The sequence below is a fragment of the Anabrus simplex genome, chromosome 1 (assembly GCF_040414725.1).
Source record: "Anabrus simplex isolate iqAnaSimp1 chromosome 1, ASM4041472v1, whole genome shotgun sequence".
NCBI lineage: Eukaryota > Metazoa > Arthropoda > Insecta > Orthoptera > Tettigoniidae > Anabrus > Anabrus simplex.
The window spans coordinates 1,610,876,482-1,610,896,549 of NC_090265.1; the positions used below are offsets into that span (position 1 = coordinate 1,610,876,482).

Below are 20,068 nucleotides of genomic sequence, written 5' to 3' on the forward strand. Positions count from 1 at the left end.
CTATACATTATATTATTTTTCCTTTCAAATCATGTCAGAGCTATGTCGACTCGACAGCAGTGTGCATATTAGACTGAACAACAGTGATTTACTGGAAGTGTTACATGGCAATTCAGGATTTGATATTGATGACAGTATTATTGATTTTATGTACCAATTATTATGCAGATGTACCTCTTGTACAAGTGGCCTAAAACAAAATAAACTCAATATCAGCCATATTTTATTAGTTAAAACTTTAAAAAATGAAAAACTACTGATGTTAAACCACTATTTCCATGGGAAGGGATCTATTAATTGTATTACAGTTTCTTCAGATAAGAAATAGGAACTATGAACTCAAAGATAGTGAAATTAAAAAATTAGGTAAGTTCAAAACTGGTATTAAATTTAAAAATCCAAAAATTGTAAAAAAAAATGGCCAGTTGAGAGGATTAATATGTATGAAAGTCAGCTAGACCTCAAAGTGTTAAATTTTTTTAACCATAATCACAACTTTAACCTCCAGATAATGTAGTTCATATCCTACCGATGAATGGTCCCAGGGATATTGACAGAATGCCATTGATGACCATCAGTAACCCACTGGCTGCAGGAAGCTTCTCCAGTGGAACATAGTTAGGTATAATAAGAGCTTGAAAGACAGCTTTAATTCCCTTGGCAATTCCTAAGAGTACAGCAAGGGCCAGTAGTAATGACAGGCTGCTATGGAAATGTGCCAAAACTGTGAACAACATCAAAGACATGCATCATTTAAAAAATTCATTAGAAATTCTTTCATACATAATGTTCCATTACAAATTTCCCTCCCTCTTTTCATGCTTATCAGCCATGAAGGAGAACATTTTACTCATAATACCGTACTAGAAATTATATCCCTATTAAAGGAAAACAATATTCTGTAACAATGAAAAATGATCAAAAACTTATTACAAAGTTGACACATCCTTAAGGGTACTCATTATAAAAATGATCTAACCCAATGAAATTTATATTAGGGAGTTTTAAACAGCCCACGTTCATTCCATAGCACAGTAAGTCTGAGTAATTCAATCATTTATGGATTTGAAAAGAAAAAAAAAAAGAAACCAGAACATTATTATGATCCTGTAATGATTAAGGGCGGGGCCTCGCAAGGCAGTATTATGTTTCCTGACATATATATAAATGATCTGAGTAAAGCACTGGAATCACAGATATGGCATTTTGCAGATGAAAATGGCATATGGCTTTTAGTGCTGGGAGTGTCCAAGGACATGTTGGCTTGCCAGGTGCAGGTCTTTTGATTTGACTCCCGTAGGTGACCTCCGCATTGTGATGCCCCTGTGCCAGTGAATTTAACCAATGGCAGTTAAAATTCCCGACCCTGCCAGGAATCAAACCCAGGACCCCTGGGACTAAAGGCCAGCACGCAAACCATTTAGCTATGGAGCTGGACATTTTGCAGATGATGTTATACTTTATAGAGGAGTAAGTAAATTACAGGACTTTGAGTGACTGCAAAAACAAATCAGCAACGTTGTGAGGTGGACAGAAGTCAATGGTTTGATGGCAAATGGGATGAAAAGTCAGGTTGTCAGTTTTTTTTTTTTTTTTTTTTGCTAGTGGCTTTACGTCGCACCAACACAGATAGGTCTTATGGCAATGATTGGATAGGGAAGGCCTAGGAGTTGGAAGGAAGTGGCCGTGGCCTTAATTAAGGTACAATCCCAGCATTTGCCTGGTGTGAAAATGGGAAACCACGGAAAACCATCTTCAGGGCTGCCGACAGTGGGATTCAAACCCACTATCTCCCGAATGCAAGCTCACAGCCGCGCGCCCCTAACCACATTGCCAACTCGCCCGGTCTTCTAAGTTTTAATTACTGTGTTGATGGGGGAAGATTACCTCATTAGGATCACTGTAAATGCTAGGTGGTAATATAAGGAATAATCTTCATTGGGTAATCACATTAACAAGGTTGTAAATAAAGGTTACAGATCTCTTCACAAGGTTATGAGGGTATATAGGGGCTGTAATGAGGATGTAAATGAGAGTATAAGACCCTAGTTAGAGTATGGTCTCATTGTATGGGTCCCACACGAGGCTTACTTGATTAGAGAACTGGAAAAGATCCAAAGGAAAGCAGCATGATTTGCTCTGGATGATTTCCAACACAAGAGTAGTGTTGCAAAAACATTTAAAACTTTGGGCTGGGAAGACTTGGGACAAGCTGTTTGACTAAGCAGTATGCACTGAATTGTCAATGGAGAGATGGCAAAGAATGACATTAATAGATGAATAAGCTTAAGTGGAGCTTTTAAAGCCAGGAAAGATAATAAAAGTTAAAATTCAAGACCACAAAATGGGGCATTTATAGGATGAGGAATTGGGGATTGGACTTATTTAACAAGGGAAATGTTCGATGTATTTCCAAGTCCTTTGAAATCATTTGCCACCTGGGCCACAGCCGTGAATGGAGATCACTTAATTTGATTTGAACCCCATGGCACTACAGCCCTAATGGGCCTTGGCCTATGAAGCAACAGCTACTCATCCTGAACTCCTGCAGATTGCAACGTGATGCCCGGTCAGGGGGACAGATCCCTTCGACCACTTTTCTTGGCTTTAAAGACCAAGGCTGTTATCTCACCATCAGATAGCTTCACAATAAAACTGTTCTCATGTAGGCTGAGTGGACCTTGAACCAGCCCTTAGATCCAGGCAAAAATCTCCGACCTGCCTGAGAATTGAACCTAGGGCCTCCAGGTAAGAAACAGAAAATCAGGCCAGCTTTCACAGATAAATGGATACCCAATTAATGGAGGAGCTTATTATTAGCATTTACAAACCAGAATTTCTAGTTTTTAAAGAAATACAATTTTAAATAAGAAAGGACTTTTAAAAAAAAATTGTGATCATAGCTACAAGAGCTCCAATTTTACATGTCCATCTCAATTATCCCACAAATACTGGATAGGATTCAAACCAAGGTCACTAAAAAGAAGTCAGTGACTTGACTATAAAATCCCAAAACAAAATTATTCTGTACCTGGTTTAATTTACTAGCCCTGCAGTGCCAGGCTAGCATGCCTGCTTCTTTCCCAGATGCCCCAGGTCTGTTACCAGCCAGTTCAGGGATTTAATCTCAACAGACAGCAGTCATCTTAGCAGACCAAGGCTCCTAATGGTTATATGTGCTGCAGGTTTGTTTCAAACACAGCTTATGGACTTGTCATTTTATGCAAGAGATGAAATAAAGTTTTAATAAAGTGTATTTACAAAATCACTGAAGCACTCTAGTTTGAAACAAGAAGGTAGCTTAAATATTTCCTTGATTTTTACTCCTGTTAAAAAAAAACTTAAGTTGTTACACATTCAGCACTGTGGTAGATTGTTACATCATTTTCTTTCCAAGTAAGTAAGAAATCAGGTCATATATAACAAGGTACGAACATGTAAAGGAACACATAATAGGATAAACATGATAGGTCAAAAGAGAAAGAGAAAGCAACAGAAAAATGGGACAAAGATATGTCAGGAAATAGGACAGGGATAGTCTCAACATCTCCAAGCACTGCCATCTTGAATTAGATGGATTCTCTCCTCAGCAATCCCAGTTATTCTATGTCTAAGAAGGCTATTTTCTTAACTAAGGACTGGTTGTCCATATCTTTTAAAATCTTGCACGTTAAGTCTTTTGTGCATGCACACTGACTCGTGGCATCCCCTGCACATAAATACATACTTGTTGCTATGTTGGTACTGTGTTGTTGCTTTGTAGTATGCAATGGAACTCATTAAGATGATTGAGTGGCCTGCCATGTCTCAGATACAGTTAGTTATCTGGTTCTTGACTGCAAGAAATGTGCCATCAGCAGAGATTCATCATCAGATCTGTGAAGTAAAAAGTCCATAAATGGGTAAGGTTATTTAGGGAAGGTCAGGAGAATGTCCATAATAACCCACACTCTGGATGGTCGTCTCTGGTCAGTGACGATACTGTACATGACAATGACACCATCCTTTGTGCAAATATACTGTTCATTTTCCCCCAATGTCACTTCATTTTCCATACATTTCAAGGTCATCCCTGTACAAAATTGTATCTGAAAAGTTGGACTAGCAGAAAGTTATGGTTTCTGAAAATGCTGTCCAGGGAACACAGAATGAGGAGATGTACCAGTGCTTTGACATTTTTGACCCGTTACTGTGAGGAAGGTAAAGCATTATTGTCACGACAGAGGACAAGACATGGGTGTCCCATATGACCACTGAATGCAAGCAGCAATCAACGGAGTGGCAACGTACATCATCTCCGATGAAAGTAAATGTCAAGTAGCCTTACATAACTTGCAAGATTATGGCAACTGTGTTTTGGAACGGATGCAGTGTTCTGCTAGTGAACTTCATTTTACCAGGGACAACAATCAATACATCTGTGTATTTTGTGACTTTGATGAAACTTTGCCACATAATCCAGAATAAATGCTGCAGCCTTCTGTTTGTCAGAACGCTGTTGTTTCTTGACAATGCAAGACCTTTTGCTGCAGCTCAAATACAAGCTCACATTCAATTGTATGGCTGGTAGCAATTATATATGTATATATATATATATCTCTCACACACACACACACACACACACACACATACACCCTATAGCCCTGACCTTGCACCTAGTGACTAAATACCAGCTCTCCCTTCATTTGAAAAGGTTCCTTGCGGGCAAGCATTTCCACACTGACAAGGAAGTGGAAACAGTGGTTCAGACACGGCTTTCACAGTAGGGCAAGCATTTCCACACTGACAAGGAAGTGGAAACAGTGGTTCAGACATGGCTTTCACAGCAGGTGACAGACTTCTATGACTAGGGTTACATACATACATACATTATCATTATAGACTGTTATGCCTTTCAGCGTTCAGTCTGCAAGCCTCTGAGAATTTACTAAATGTCGCCACAATCCTCGATTTGCAACTAGTGTTGTGGCCTCACTTAGTTCTATACCTCTTATCTTTCAATCGTTAGAAACCGAGTCTAACCATCGTCGTCTTGGTCTCCCTCTACTTCTCTTACCCTCCATAACAGAGTCCATTATTCTCCTAGGTAACCTATCCTCCTCCATTTGCCTCACATGACCCCACCACCGAAGCCTGTTTATGCGTACAGCTTCATCCATCGAGTTCATTCCTAAATGAGCCTTTATCTCCTCATTCCGAGTACCCTCCTGCCATTGTTCCCACCTGTTTGTACCAGCAATCATTCTCGCTACTTTCATGTCTGTTACTTCTAACTTATGAACAAGATATCCTGAGTCCACCCAGCTTTCGCTCCCATAAAGCAAAGTTGGTCTGAAAACAGACAGATGTAAAGATAGTTTCGTCTGGGAGCTGACTTCCTTCTTACAGAATACTGCTGATCGCAACTGTGAGCTCACTGCATTAGCTTTATTACACCTTGATTCAATCTCACTTACTATATTACCATCCTGGGAGAAAACACAACCTAAATACTTGAAATTATCGACCTGTTCTAGCTTTGTATCACCAATCTGACATTCGATTCTGTTGAATTTCTTACCTACTGACATCAATTTAGTCTTCGAGAGGCTAATTTTCATACCATACTCATTGCACTTATTTTCAAGTTCCAAGATATTAGACTGCAGGCTTTCGGCACAGTCTGCCATTAAGACCAAGTCATCAGCATAGGGCAAACTGCTTACTACATTTCCACCTAACTGAATCCCTCCCTGCCATTTTATACCTTTCAGCAGATGATCCATGTAAACTACGAACAGCAAAGGTGAAAGATTACAGCCTTGTCTAACTCCTGTAAGTACCCTGAACCAAGAACTCATTCTACCATCAATTCTCACTGAAGCCCAATTGTCAACATAAATGCCTTTGATTGATTTTAATAATCTACCTTTAATTCCATAGTCCCCCAGTATGGTGAACATCTTTTCCCTCGGTACCCTGTCATATGCTTTCTCTAGATCTACGAAACATAAACACAACTGCCTATTCCTCTCGTAGCATTTTTCAATTACCTGGCGCATACTGAAAATCTGATCCTGACAGCCTCTCTGTGGTCTGAAACCACACTGGTTTTCATCCAACTTCCTCTCAACGACTGATCGCACCCTCCCTTCCAGGATGCCAGTGAATACTTTGCCTGGTATACTAATCAATGAGATACCTCCATAGTTGTTGCAATCCTTCCTGTTCCCTTACTTATAGATAGGTGCAATTACTGCTTCTGTCCAATCTGAAGGTACCTTACCAACACTCCATGCTAATTTTACTACTCTATGAAGCCATTTGATCCCTGCCTTCCCACTATACTTCACTATTTCAGGTCTAATTTCATCTATTCCTGCTGCCTTATGACAATGGAGTTTATTTACTATCCTTTCCACTTCCTCAAGCATAATTTCACCAACATCCTTTTCCTCCTCCCCATGAGCTCGGCTGTTTGCAACACCACCATGATGATTTCCTTTTACATTGAGGAGATGTTCAAAATATTCCCTCCACCTCTCCAGTGATTCCCTGGGATCTATTATGAGTTCACCTGAATTACTCAAAACACTGTTCATTTCCTTTTTCCCTCCCTTCCTAAGATTCTTTATTACTGTCCAGAAAGGTTTCCCTGCCGCTTGACCTAGCCTTTCCAGGTTATTACCAAAATCTTCCCATGACTAGGGTTTACAACAAATATTTGAACAAAAGTGGAGACTATGTGGAAAAATAACTGAATATGTTCAGAATCAGAAGAATCATAAATTGTCCAAAGTTATTCAGAAGATTTTATTTTATTGTAAAATGGTGCTTACTTGAGAAAATGGTCCCAGTATTTCTTCTCAGGCCTTAACAAGCTTGTTTCTGCTTCCCATTTTCAACTGCATGGTGGATCTCAACACTCAATTAGGGACTATTTTGGCAGATCTTTATTCTTGATGTGAGAAGTTTAAGATAAGATGAAAGTTGGATAAAGACAGGAAAAAGAAGGAGACGAAATGATACGGATGAATGCAGTGATAAAAGATAAGGAATACAATATGACAAACACAAAGGGAGAAAAGGATTCCAACTGGTCGGTATAAGTAACTTAATGGAGAGGAAAAAATTAGCGATAAATCAAGTTCTTTTTTTAAAAATAACTGTGAGGTTCATCTGTCTGTCAAAACTGATTCATTATAACATAAATTTAGAAAATACCTGAAAAAGAAAACTGTTACACTATTAACAGATTATACCTGAAAGAGATTTGGTTAATTAAAAACAGAACTTTATCAGATTCTATCAAATTACATTTAATTTCTTTTAAATATGCATACCCTTCTAATATTTGAGAACTTATCTGAATAAAGTGTTCCAGTAGTGCTTTATTATTATTATTATTATTATTATTATTATTATTATTATTATTATCATTATCATTATTATTATTGTACCGGAAGGTACACCTCAACGCTGCAAATTCAAAATAAGCACCTTAATGAACTCCTCTATCGGTCAAAAGTTGAAATTGATACCACATGAAGTTGGAACTTTAATCAGAAGATGTCACTACTAAAATATTGAGGAATTGTGTTGTTGTGAAGTTTTCTAAACTGATTGAATTTCTCCTAGTTTTGTTTGCTATATATCAAGAAGTTTGGACATTTTTCCAAAGGTTTTCCATAACTGAATCCATGTTCATTTATTTTTGGCTTGGCAACACTTCCTTTTCTTTCTGCCAGTCTTGAATCTAGCCTGTAAATAATTTTCAACCTATCACAGGCTTTTTGTTCGATTTTGAGTGTAACTTTTAAACTTAACCAATAAAATTGAGAGGGTGTGTATGGATCAGCCCAGAATTCTCTCGAACCTTCCCTGAGAGTATATAAACTGCGGCCTTTCATATTTCCTTGTCAATTGATCACTGTATTTATAAGTGGGTGATGTAACTTTTCTATCGGCTAATGTAAAAACTTCATAAAATCTTTAATTGTAAATCGGGGATAGAGAGTGAGTTACCCTCTCGAGCTCCCCTTCATCTTGGTTTGCGGCGACTACATTTTCGTAACTGTGTTCTCGTGTAATGTGTTAAAGTAATTTCCATGCGAGCCACCTCAGTAGTTTGGGAATAGCCCCTGTTTCATTGGCCGAGAGCCCTGTAGGATTTTAACTTGTTCATTATCTCGGAGCGCAGTGTACGCCTCCATTCAGTTTGTGTTCGGACCGTTTATTTAACCTGTTCTTTTTCGCAAAGGCCCTGTAGGTTGGGTACTAGATATCCCTGTATAAAATTATTTTCAATTTGTAAGTTGTGCCTTAAGAGGCCAGAGATTGTAAGTTTTTGATGTTGCCTTGAGTAGGCTAGAAGAAACTGAGAGCCGGTTAGCTCTTTTTCAAAGTTTTTGTTAATAGTAAAGAGTGCCTCTGGAAGGCTAGATATTGTATTTAGGGAGCAAGTGCTCTTGAACTAGGGGATTTCTGCCCTTAACTAAATAATACCACTTCAATTGTAAATTTGTAACCAAGGGGCTTATACCCCATAATTGTCAAGGTCTGAAGCTTGAATTTTCCCATTTTTGAAATTTTCATTGTACCTGATGTTTCATTGTTATGTTCATTCAGTGAAAAATTGTTAAGTTTGAAATTCTAAAGAAATATAACCTTGTTAAAGTTTTAATTCAATCCTTGGTGTTGTAGTTAGAACCATTCACCCTGGCACCTTCTTTCACCTCTTTCTGCTCCACAGGTATCCCCGTAACAATTATTATTATTATTATATTTTTTTCTTTTACAAGTTGCTTTACGTTGCACCAGGTCACATAGGTCTTTATCAAAGGGTAGAGAAGGGTCCACCTATTCAATGGTACAGATAGGTCTTACGGCGATGATGTGACAGGAAACGGCTATGAGTGGGGAAGGAAGCGGTTGTGGTCTTAATTAAGGTACAGCCCCAGCAATTGCCTGGTGTGAAAACAGGAAACCATGGCAAACCATCTTAAGGGCTGCAGATAGTGGGGTTCGAACCCACTATGTCCCGAATACTGGATACTGGCCGCACTTAAGTGACTACACCTATCGAGCTCATTATCAACATCATCATCATCATCATCATCATCATCATCATCATCATCACCATCATCATATTTTAGTTTGTTTTTGAAAATTATTTAGGTTGTTTAATGAGCATTTAGCATTTAATTTAGCATCTAATACTCATTAAATAACCCCTAAATAATTTTCAAAAACAATTTAATATGTGGAAAATTCTAAATTCCCATGGAGGAAATTAGATATTTTCACCAATAAAGCATGTCAAAAATGTCAAAAACATATCAGATGTAAGGCTTTTCAGGCATTTGCTCTATTAACCAGTGTTTCGTCTTAGGTCTGACACTAGACTCATCAGAGTGGGATGTGTCAGACCCTACCCACTGACGCTGGGGTGTATGCAGGTGAACTTATAAGAAGCCCTTATAAGAGGCACAGTCTGATAACTGCATACAGAAGATAAATCTATTGGTGAAAAATATCTAATTCCCTCCATGGGAATTTAGAATTTTCCATTCGGAATTGCTAGGCGGGCAATAATTCCATTGTGGAGATTTATCTCCTGTATGCAGTTATCAGACTGTGCCTCTTATAAGGACTTCTGATAAGTTCACCTGTATAATGTTGTTCCTTACTTCGTTTCTTCCCCTGTTGAATTCTGTTTAGTTAAGAGTCTTTAATGGTGTTAACTACGTTTCTACTACATGTACTGATTTATTACTCATATTAGTTGTATTCTCTTCATTTCTATGTTCTTTTGTGGCTGTAAATGTTTACGCTGGGCGCTATGCCAGTTTACATTCTTTCTTGCAGGTATGCACAACGCATACTCCTGCACTTTAATATTTTACAAATTTTTCTCTCTATTTCTATGGCCCAAGAGCTGCCCGTTCGGCTGATGGCCCGCCTAACCCTCTTGGGTTAGGAGTTGAAATAACCTTTGAAATGAAAATGAAATTCACCTGCATACACCCCAGCATCAGTAGGTAGGGTCTGAGACATCCCACTCTGATGAGTCTAGTGTCAGACCTAAGATGAAACACTGGTTAATAGAGCAAGTACCTGAAAAGCCTTATATCTGATATGGTTTTGACATTTTTAACATGCTCTATTGGTGAAAAATATCTGATTACCTCCATGGGAATTTAGAATTTTCCATTCAGAATTGCTAGGCGGGCAATAACTCCACTTTGGAGATTTATCTCCTGTATGCAGTTATCAGACTGTGCCTCTTATAAGGGCTTCTGATAAGTTCACCTGCACCCCTCCTCCGTATGTCGCATGTCCACGATTTTTTCGGCTGGGTGGCCCTCATCTCAACAGCAACTCACTTGGCCCAAGAACAATCAAACGGCAGACGCCTATTTGGCTGTCGCCCCCCTCTCCAAGATGGTTTATTACTGCCTCATCAAGGATGTGGACATTACGCTTCAGGAATCCTACCTTCTCATGGAACTCCACAATTCCGGCTCTCCAGTCACCGACGTTATCCGACTCCGGGATTACTCCACCTCTGGGCCTGCACCGCAGATCCTCATCACCTTCCGGGATGCCACCACCCAAGTAGCCTGTCAAACCAGAGGCGTAACCATCAACGGCCGGCTCTATGAAGTGGTCTGCCCTCCTGAGTCCATCTTAGGTCAACTATTCCTTTGTCCTTCTCGTGTTCCCTCTGTTTCCACTCCTCCATCTCGTACATTCCCATCCACACTTATCACTTCTACCACTACCACCCCATCAACTTTTACTCTTACTCCTACGACTAGCCACTCCTCCCCTATCATGTCCATACCTGTAACCTCCCACTCTTCCACTTTACCCAGTCCCCAGCAGCCCCTGCCAACCTCATGGATGCCACCATCACAGCTCAGCCAATTTTCTCAGAACAAGAAGATGCTTCTACTGTCGCTCAACAGCCATCTCCATCCCGGAGTTGTGTCATCCGTGGCATTGACCCTGCCATCAGCGAACAGGACATACTGCAAGAACTACAAAGGGCAGGCATCCCAGCCAGTCTGGTGTACCGTATCTTCAATTCCAATGGCCCAACATTCATGGTTCGCCTACAACTCTCATCAGCTGCCGACGTAGACCATCCCATCACTACCGGCGTCCATTTCTGCAGGAGAACCTACCGCGTGGAGCACTCTCACTCCCCACCCCGTACTGACCACCCCCTCCTCTTGCCTCTTCTCATAGCCCACCACCCGCCCCGCCACTCTCCCTGCCACCGCAAGCCATCTACCAACCTGCCCCACAGCCACCCATTTTTCTACCGCCCCTCCCCATAATGGACCCACTTCGCCTTCTCGCCACCTCAATAACCAACATTACCACGACCCTCTATAACCTCATGTCGCAATACTATCCTACTCCTTACTCCACCTTAACGCCGAACCTCCCATTGTACCAGCTCAATATATGTGAACTGATTTGTAACTCTATGTAACAATGTGTCTTTCCCGATTTGCGCGCCCGAGATACGTCGATATGTAAATAAATTTCTCGTCCCTCTTCACCTGGTGTTTGTGGGGGTTTGCCTGCATGGGGTGCTTTGCGGGTCCTCCCTGGGTCCCGGCTTGTTGTCACGGTGTCCTTATGCCAATTCAATACTTGTCTTCCCCTTCTGGTATGTACAACACATAGCCCCCCTCCCCCCCCCACGATTTAATTATCTGTGATTCTCTCCTTTCACATGCGGCCGAAGAGCTCCTCGTTGAGCTGATGGCCCGCCCCTCCTCGTGTGAGGAGAGGGAATGAAATAACTAATAACTTACTTTAGCTTTTTTTTTCACCTGCATCACACATTCCAGCTACTTGTGTACTGTATGGCAACAGCTACGAATGGCAACAACTGTATATCAGCAGCAGATCAACAGAGGACACCAGCCGTTGACAATTTATCACCTGTGGGTAAAGCAACATTCATGGTGTCCGGAAGTACTACATCACCACGAGGACAACAAACCGTGATGGACGAGGAAACAATAAAACAAGCAAGGAGTCTTGAATCCAACGATTCTCCAAGTTCCACTCATCGTAAGAAGATCACCATTGCTCCTGAGGATGACAGGTCCCGTGCATCGACTGGCAGTCCCTATACAACACTGTCAGCCAATCCCGAAGCATCTCCAAGCGGCATATCACTTCTAAACATCAAAGAGAGTGATATTATAGCACCGTTTCATTTACCACCTGGGAACCAGTCTCCGGAATTTATGCCATCAAATATTAGAAGCTATGCAGAGGCAGCAAAAAATCCTGCACTGCCCTACCAAGTACGACAGCGCAGTGGCACAGCAAAAAACACCGGTCTACCTGCCCCATTCTACATAGTGAAGTTGAGACATCTGAACCCGGACATCAACCATCCGAAAGGAATCTACCATATTATCACCAAGTTTCTGCCCAACACCATACATGAATACAATCTAGAAATTCAATGGAGCAAAGACGGCTACAATATCAAAACTTCTAGACCATTCTACACAGTCCTAGTCAACTCCATAGGAATGGCGCACTTTGGAAAGCACACTGCAGCACAGAACCTGGCTCAACAACCACGGTGAAACCAACCACCTTTGCGTCCAGCTCCCAGATTGTCAGTGGTAGCATACGGGGTCGATCGCAGTTACACTGAGGACGAGTTCGCTGCCCAACTCCAGCAGCAGGGACATCAAATCTTCTGGGTCATTCATATCCTGAATGCCAACGGACCGACCTCGCTGATGCGTATCCTGTCCCGGGATACTGCAACATTGGACCAGCTACAGTCAGATGGTGTGCTGATCTATGCGAAGCGACATCGTGTGGAGGCCTCCCGCTCATCTCCACCACAGCGCAGGCACTGCGATCACTGTCAATCCTACGATCACCCTACTACTGCACCGTGCTTTCTCAATCAGGTATGTGCCATTTGTAGTGGTCAACATGCCTCACATGCTTGCATGAATAAGGGATCACCCAAATGCAGCAACTGCGGCGAAGCTCATCCAACATTTTCAGTCAAATGCAAGAGTAAACCTCAACCTTCCCCCACTCAACCAGAAACTGTGCTACCTATCACTCCCACTGACCTTCCTACCCCGCCTTCCTCTTCCAATCTTACCCCTCCCTCCACTGAGAGCATTCGGTGATTCATCACTATGGTGCTCCAGAATGTTCTCCCCTTTCAACGTCCTAATATTCTGTATCAGGTCCAGTTAGTGGTGCGATTGATCTTCCAGACTCACTTGGATGCAACGTTCTCTGGGACAAGAATGCACTGTGCATTCTTTCCCCTTGATCCTAGTCCACTATTGTAGTAAATGAAAATTTAATATGATAATGTATGTTCTTTGAGGACCAAGCGCCCGCTGCAGGATCTGCAGATAGATCAACACAAACCGGATATCATAATGAAACATTTTTAACAAGGAAACAAAGTCCAAAATTTAAAAACCATACTTTCTACCACTCCGATTGCCTCACCATATTTTAACATTACATCATATACGCAGCAACAACAAACCATCTACGACCAACTATTACATGATATCCGGGGTATTGACTTACCCTTCCCCTCCCCCACCCGCCCTATATCACAAACGACCCCTGACATTCTAATCCTCACCCCTAACCTAGCAACGATCTGTGACATCACTATGCTTCCTTCAATAGGCAGTGACAATGTTTCTAACCTATTAACCGTCACAAATGTCCTAACTAATCCATACCAATATACCCAACGTCCTCCACCAGTCAAACAGTATAACTGAACCGATTAGGTAGCATACAGGCAAACAACAACAGACATAATACACAATACTGACCCATCTACATCACTGCATGAATTACATGATGTAATTAAGACATTAGAATCCACACTAATTACTGCCGACAGACTCCATATTCCTCGCCACACCTCCCATCCCTCCAAACCTCCCCTCCCACCTAAAGCACTCCAGCTATTAAAATATTCCCATGTTTACAAGGCATACCTCCACACCCGTGACCCAAATACCCTCCGCAAACATAGAACTACCCTTAGACATGCTCCTTCATTCATCAAGGCTATGAAAAGAAAAGCCTGGGCAAATACTTGTACTGAATTATCCAACATAACTGATATAATACCAATATAAATGGTCTGTTATTGGACATTATAAATTTTCCAGCTAGCTCATTCTTGGTTGCCAGCGTTTCGCCCTCGTGTGCTAGGGTGGGCTCATCAGTTGGCACCTAGCACACCCACCAATACGCTGGCTAGTGCATACCGTGGAGGCCACCGCGTAGGCTAACTGGAGCCACCGGCAGTGCCATGGCCAAGCAGGCATCAATTTTTTGTGATGAAACAAGGTCTCTTAGTGCATTGGCACTGCCGGTGGCTCCAGTTAGCCTACGCGGTGGTCTCCACGGTATGCACTAGCCAGCGTATTGGTGGGTGTGCTAGGTGCCAACTGATGAGCCCACCCTAGCACACGAGGGCGAAACGCTGGCAACCAAGAATGAGCTAGCTGGAAAATTTATAATGTCCAATAACGGACCATTTATATTGGTATTATAAATTTGCTCATTCAGGACAAATATTTCAGATTCCCTGTGGGAATCAACATCTATAACACAACTGATACTCGCAAATATTGGACCAAATTAAAACAACTGACACACATAAAGAAATCCTACCCCTATTATCCAATAATTCATAACAAATCTGCACCCAGTCATCCTAAAGTAAAGGCTGACATTTTCGCAGATCATTATAGAGTAATTTTCTTGCTGTCTTCCGACCCCCATTTCTACCATCCTGACCATGCTGTAATAACCAAATATGCGGATATCACTCAACCTCCTCTTTGACCTAGCTTTGAACCTCCTTCCGCCCCTGATTCCCAACATCCCCTAAATGCTTCTATTACAGTACAAGACATAAAAGACGTACTCAGGACCAAAAAGAACACTGCCCCTGGTCTAGATCAGATTACTTACTAACATATCAAAGAAGCTCCACATCCCTTCCTACAACTCTTAAGTGCAGTATATATCATTCTCCATACTGGATTCTTTCCTGCCCATTGGGCACATGCTACTATTTTGTTATTTTTAAAACCTAAAAATCTACCATCCCTCCTAAATTCATATCATCCTATCAGCCTTCTAACAGTGTATTGTAAAATCTTAGAAACCATCCTTGCACGCCGTATATATTCCTATCTCAACTCCCTCCATCTCATACCTCAATCGCAAGCCGGTTTCCGTCCTCAGCACTCCACACATGACCACCTCTTTCATATCTCTGCATCCCCCACAAAATATTTACCTCCCAAAAACTGTGCACCCCTTATCAGTCTAGACGTTGAGAAAGTCACTACTTCGTCACCTCCCGCTACTTATGACGATCATCCGTTTCCTCGCCAACTTTCTTAAATCTCACACAGCCCAAATCAATATCCATAATACATTATCCTACACCTTTCCTATTAAAGCAGGAGTCCTACAAGGTAGTCCATTGTCACCGCTTTTGTATATCTTGTTTTGTATCGATATTCCCCAACCTCTTCCCCCACTCAGATTATATCAGTTTGCTGATGACATAGCAATACTGGCTCTAGAAACTAATAACTGATCCCTGCAATCCCGATTACAAACCTACTTAAATGAGCTCGAACAATGGCTGAATCTTTGGCACATCAAAGTCAATGTAAGCAAAACACAATTTATAATTTTCCGCAAACGTAAACGTAGATGCCGTCCTACTAACCAAGTTTACCTACCCTTACATGATCAACCCCTTACCGAAACCACCACTCTTACCTACCTAGGCATCACTTTCCAAAATAATTTAAAATGGAATACACATTTGGACCAGATTTACAAAAAGGCATCCCGCAGGTTTCACCTCCTCAGCTGGTTGTTAGGTCAAACCTGGGGATTAAAAGCAACACAGATTATTAATACGTACAAAGAGTGATGGTAATAGTAGTGACGGAGGTGGCAAGGAGGCGGAGAAGTTCCAATATCGAGAAAGGCGGTATGGAAGTTGGTTGTGGGAGAGCGACTTAATGAAGAGGCCTAATTTCTGCTATGCTGTGATAGATATTTTTGATGCCACAACATACTGTTGTATCACCCTGAAATACAAATAGGTAAAACTGAGGTAAGTCTTGAAGCTCCATTGGAAATTAATTTTAAACTTTCTGTTTATGAGTGCATGAGTAGCCTGCCATACATTTTTCATGATGTGAACCATTTTCAATTAATGCATGATCGAGGCTGCTAATTTCTCTCACCGAGCTCGATAGCTACAGTCGCTTAAGTGCGGTCAGAATCGAGTATTCAGGAGATAGTAGGTTCGAATTCCATTGTCAGCAGCCCTGAAGATGGTTTTCCGTGGTTTCCCATTTTCACACCAGGCAAATGCTGGGGCTGTACCTTAATTAAGGCCACGGCCGCTTCCTTCCCACTCCTGGCCCTTTCCTGTCCCATCGTCACCATAAGACCTATCTGTATCAGTGTGACGTAAAAGCAACTAGCAAAAAAAAAAAAAAAAAAAAACTAGCTAATTTCTATGATGTTGATGCTCACTAGTGTTCAATATATTATGTGTTACCTTATACAAAAGTAATATCAATTATCAAGTCTTTCACTTTTATAAAATGACATCTGTACTGCTCATAAAAATGCTGCGAAGCGAGCGACAATATACTCCCAGAAGGAGTGTGGTAACACTGTTTAAAACGTCACCCATCACCACTGACAAATTTATTCTGGCCCATACCAGAAGACATAATGCACTGTAAGCACTACATCTTGCCAGCAAAGGCAATTTTCAGGTATAATCTGTTAATAAATGTTTTATTTTATAGGTATTTTCAAATTTTATATTATACTGAATTAGTTTTGAAAGACTGAAGAACCTCACATTTGTAAATTAACTAAGTTAAAACTGAAGAAAATGCCTCCATTATAACAAAGCAGGTCATATACTGAAAGATAGGAACATGAAAAAGGTCACTTTAATATGATATGGTATATGTAGAGGATTGAAAACTTTAAAAAAAGATTAATACTCTCTACATAGCCATATCTGCAGCTTTTCATTAACATGGCATTAAACATAATACTGAACTCTAATTGTTACTGCACCTATGCATCATTATTCTCACAATTTTCACAGCCACCAAATTATTTTTATTGACATTAAAACTATAACTAAGAATCAAGAGTATACATACATTTAGTTTATCTTACTGACCTGAACGTCCTAGTATCGAGCCCAGTAAGGATAGAATGTAAAGAGTTCTAGCACTCCAGTGCCAAGTATCTGCTCCCAATGGCACTAATAACCTGGCAGAAATGTCTGCCACAGCCTGAACAGACATTATAGTTGCTACACTGGCTCTCGGCATCTTGGCCAGTTCAGCCAATATGAATGGTATTAGCAAGTTGAAGTTCAGTTCTGCTACAAAGGAAATACCCATGCCAGCCACTATACTGAGATAGATGGGATCTTTCAACAATGCTAGGTCCAAGGCTTGAGCCACATTATTACAGAGTCTCTTGAGAGCTAGCAGACATGGCTTCCCTGAAACAAATGTATATAATGACATTAAAGTATTCTGGGGTATTAGGTCATGTTACAACTATTGTAGGCTACCAAGATCATCTTCAGAGCAATAAGAATTCAGAATGAAACCAATCAATGGCAACTGTCACTCCATAGCAACTAGACTCAAGATAGAAAAACCCTATTAGAAAGTTTATTCTAGGACTGTGATGTGCCAGGTCACTTGCTCATTTCACTCTCCATAAACAATATCTCTTGGTCACCAGCCTTCAAACTTATGGCTTGAAGACAATAGTTGATAATTAATAGTAATAATTTATGAGATACTCCCAGAGGTGGGGTGACAGAACACTAACCATTAAGTACACTCAAGCTAGGAAAATAAGGATCATTAATAAGAATTTATGACAGTCCGACTCACTGGCTGAATGGTCAGCATTGAGACCTTCGGTTCAGAGGGTCGCGGGTTCGATTCCCGGCCGAGTCGGGGATTTTAATCACGTGTGATTACTCCTTCAGGCTCAGGGACTGGTTGTTTGTATCTGTCCCAACACTTTCATCGTCATATTCAGACAATACACTACACTACACTACCAACCACCACAGTAACACACAATAGTGATTACATCCCTCCATATAGGGTTGTGTCAGGAAGGGCAACCGGTTGTGAAACAGGACCAAATCCACATGTGCAACACGGTTTGAACCCGCAACCCCACAGATGTGGGAAAAGTGGTAGAAGAAGAAAGAATAAGTATTTATGACAGTACCAATTAAAATAATGATTTATTATGATGATAAATGTGGCAGCATATTTACGAAAACTGAACTTACGGAAACAAAAGAAAAACTGAATGAAATAAAATTCAATAAAATGAACTGTTACATGGAGACTTGCAGTATTTTATGCCATTAGTTTACCATTTGCAGATTCTGATATTTGGACTCATTTGATGTAAGAGCTGTTGTTTCCTGGTTCTCTCATACTACCTTTGTCATCTCTCATAGTAAGTACCAGTCCTATTTCCGATTCATGCATTGCCCACTAATTGGACAAAAACTTTCCTGACCTTAATACCTTCTATAACACTCATTACATAATGTAGTAATGAGCCCTAATTTCAATATCGAAACCAGCTTGGGTTGTGTTCGTGGAGAGAATACACTTGTATTCTTTTGTATTACAGAAATGTTGCAAAACTAAAGAGCTACTTGCTTTATGTCGCACCGACACAGAGAGGTCTTATGATGATGACAGGACAGTAAAGGCTAGGAATGGGAAGGAAATGGCCGTGGCCTTAATTAAGATACAGCCCCAGCATTTGCCTGGTGTGAAAATGGGAAACCACAGAAAACCATCTTCAGGGCTGCCGACAGTGGGGTTCGAATCTACTATCTCCTGCATACGAGCTTACGAGCCAAACTGCACGGCCAACTCGCCCGGTAAATAACTAAAGATATACAAAAATAACTAATGTATAAGCCAAGTCAAAATCGGTCTCTTGCTAACTTAATCTCTCCTCACTGAGATAGCCAGTTCTCAATGAGGGTACCGGTATCTTTGAGTAGTGCTCTACTCAGATGTGAAGTGAACTTGTAAACTAAATGGAGAACATCTTCTTGTTATCTGCCCTATCTTCTCTCGTATAATAAGAACGATGAGAAAGACCTTTTTTCTCTATTATCATGACCAGCAGATGCTAAGATTCTCTTGAGCTCTTGTTGTTGAAGTATATAGACTCTAAAATCTCCCTCCATCTTCCATATCACATGGTCCAGTAAGATCTGATGTTCTACCCCTTCTTCCTTCCATCACTGCATATCCATCATCTTGTTCCATAACGATCAATCACATAGGTTGAAAGTTTGCGGGCTTCGTAAGTGTCAGGTAACAAGTTTCAAAAAGTGGGAGTTGACAAATTCTAACTGCTTCACCCAAAATTGGTGGGTAGAGGGAAAATCTGTAATCTCAATGACGTCTTTTTAGTGGTAAAGGGCTAAAATTAGCATGGCGTGTCTAGTCGACTGACCTCGGGCTACTGGAAATTACTGTAAGCTATGCAAGATATTGTAATACATCACTCAAGACTTAACTCCTTCAGATTTTGTCGTTGCCGTTATACAAAGAAACGAGATGATAATGTGAAATAGATTACTAAAAACCCTATATACAGTGGTGGTCAAAATAATAGAGCCACCTGGCAATGGTTTGGAATTAAGTGCAAATTTATTACTAGACATGTCTGTACTATGATGGAAACAAAATTTTACATTGTACAGGAACCATTACAACAGAGTCACATTGAACCACAGTCAGTTATATAGATAACACAACTCAAACTAATCAATAATATTCAAAAGAATACCAGACCACAGGGTCAAAAAAAATAGAGCCAATTGACACAAATATTCTGTACTTGATCTCAGTCTTATGAAATTTACAGGAAGAGTCGTTTCCGCATAGGAGTGCATTAGTACTTCGTGGAGTAA

The 20,068-nt window shown here is 40.8% G+C and overlaps 1 protein-coding gene across 2 annotated transcripts in view; it reads right to left on the minus strand.

The window, feature by feature from the left end:
• Positions 1 to 20,068, minus strand: part of LOC136858592 (monocarboxylate transporter 9) — a 230,363-nt gene that overhangs the window by 4,683 nt on the left and 205,612 nt on the right. For both annotated transcript variants that reach the window (XM_067138264.2, XM_068225629.1), the window contains 2 exons: positions 17,267 to 17,596; positions 530 to 724 (listed from right to left, as the gene is read on the minus strand). In XM_067138264.2, the coding sequence (XP_066994365.2) occupies positions 530 to 724; positions 17,267 to 17,596 (525 nt within the window). The remainder of the gene's footprint in view (positions 1 to 529; positions 725 to 17,266; positions 17,597 to 20,068) is intronic.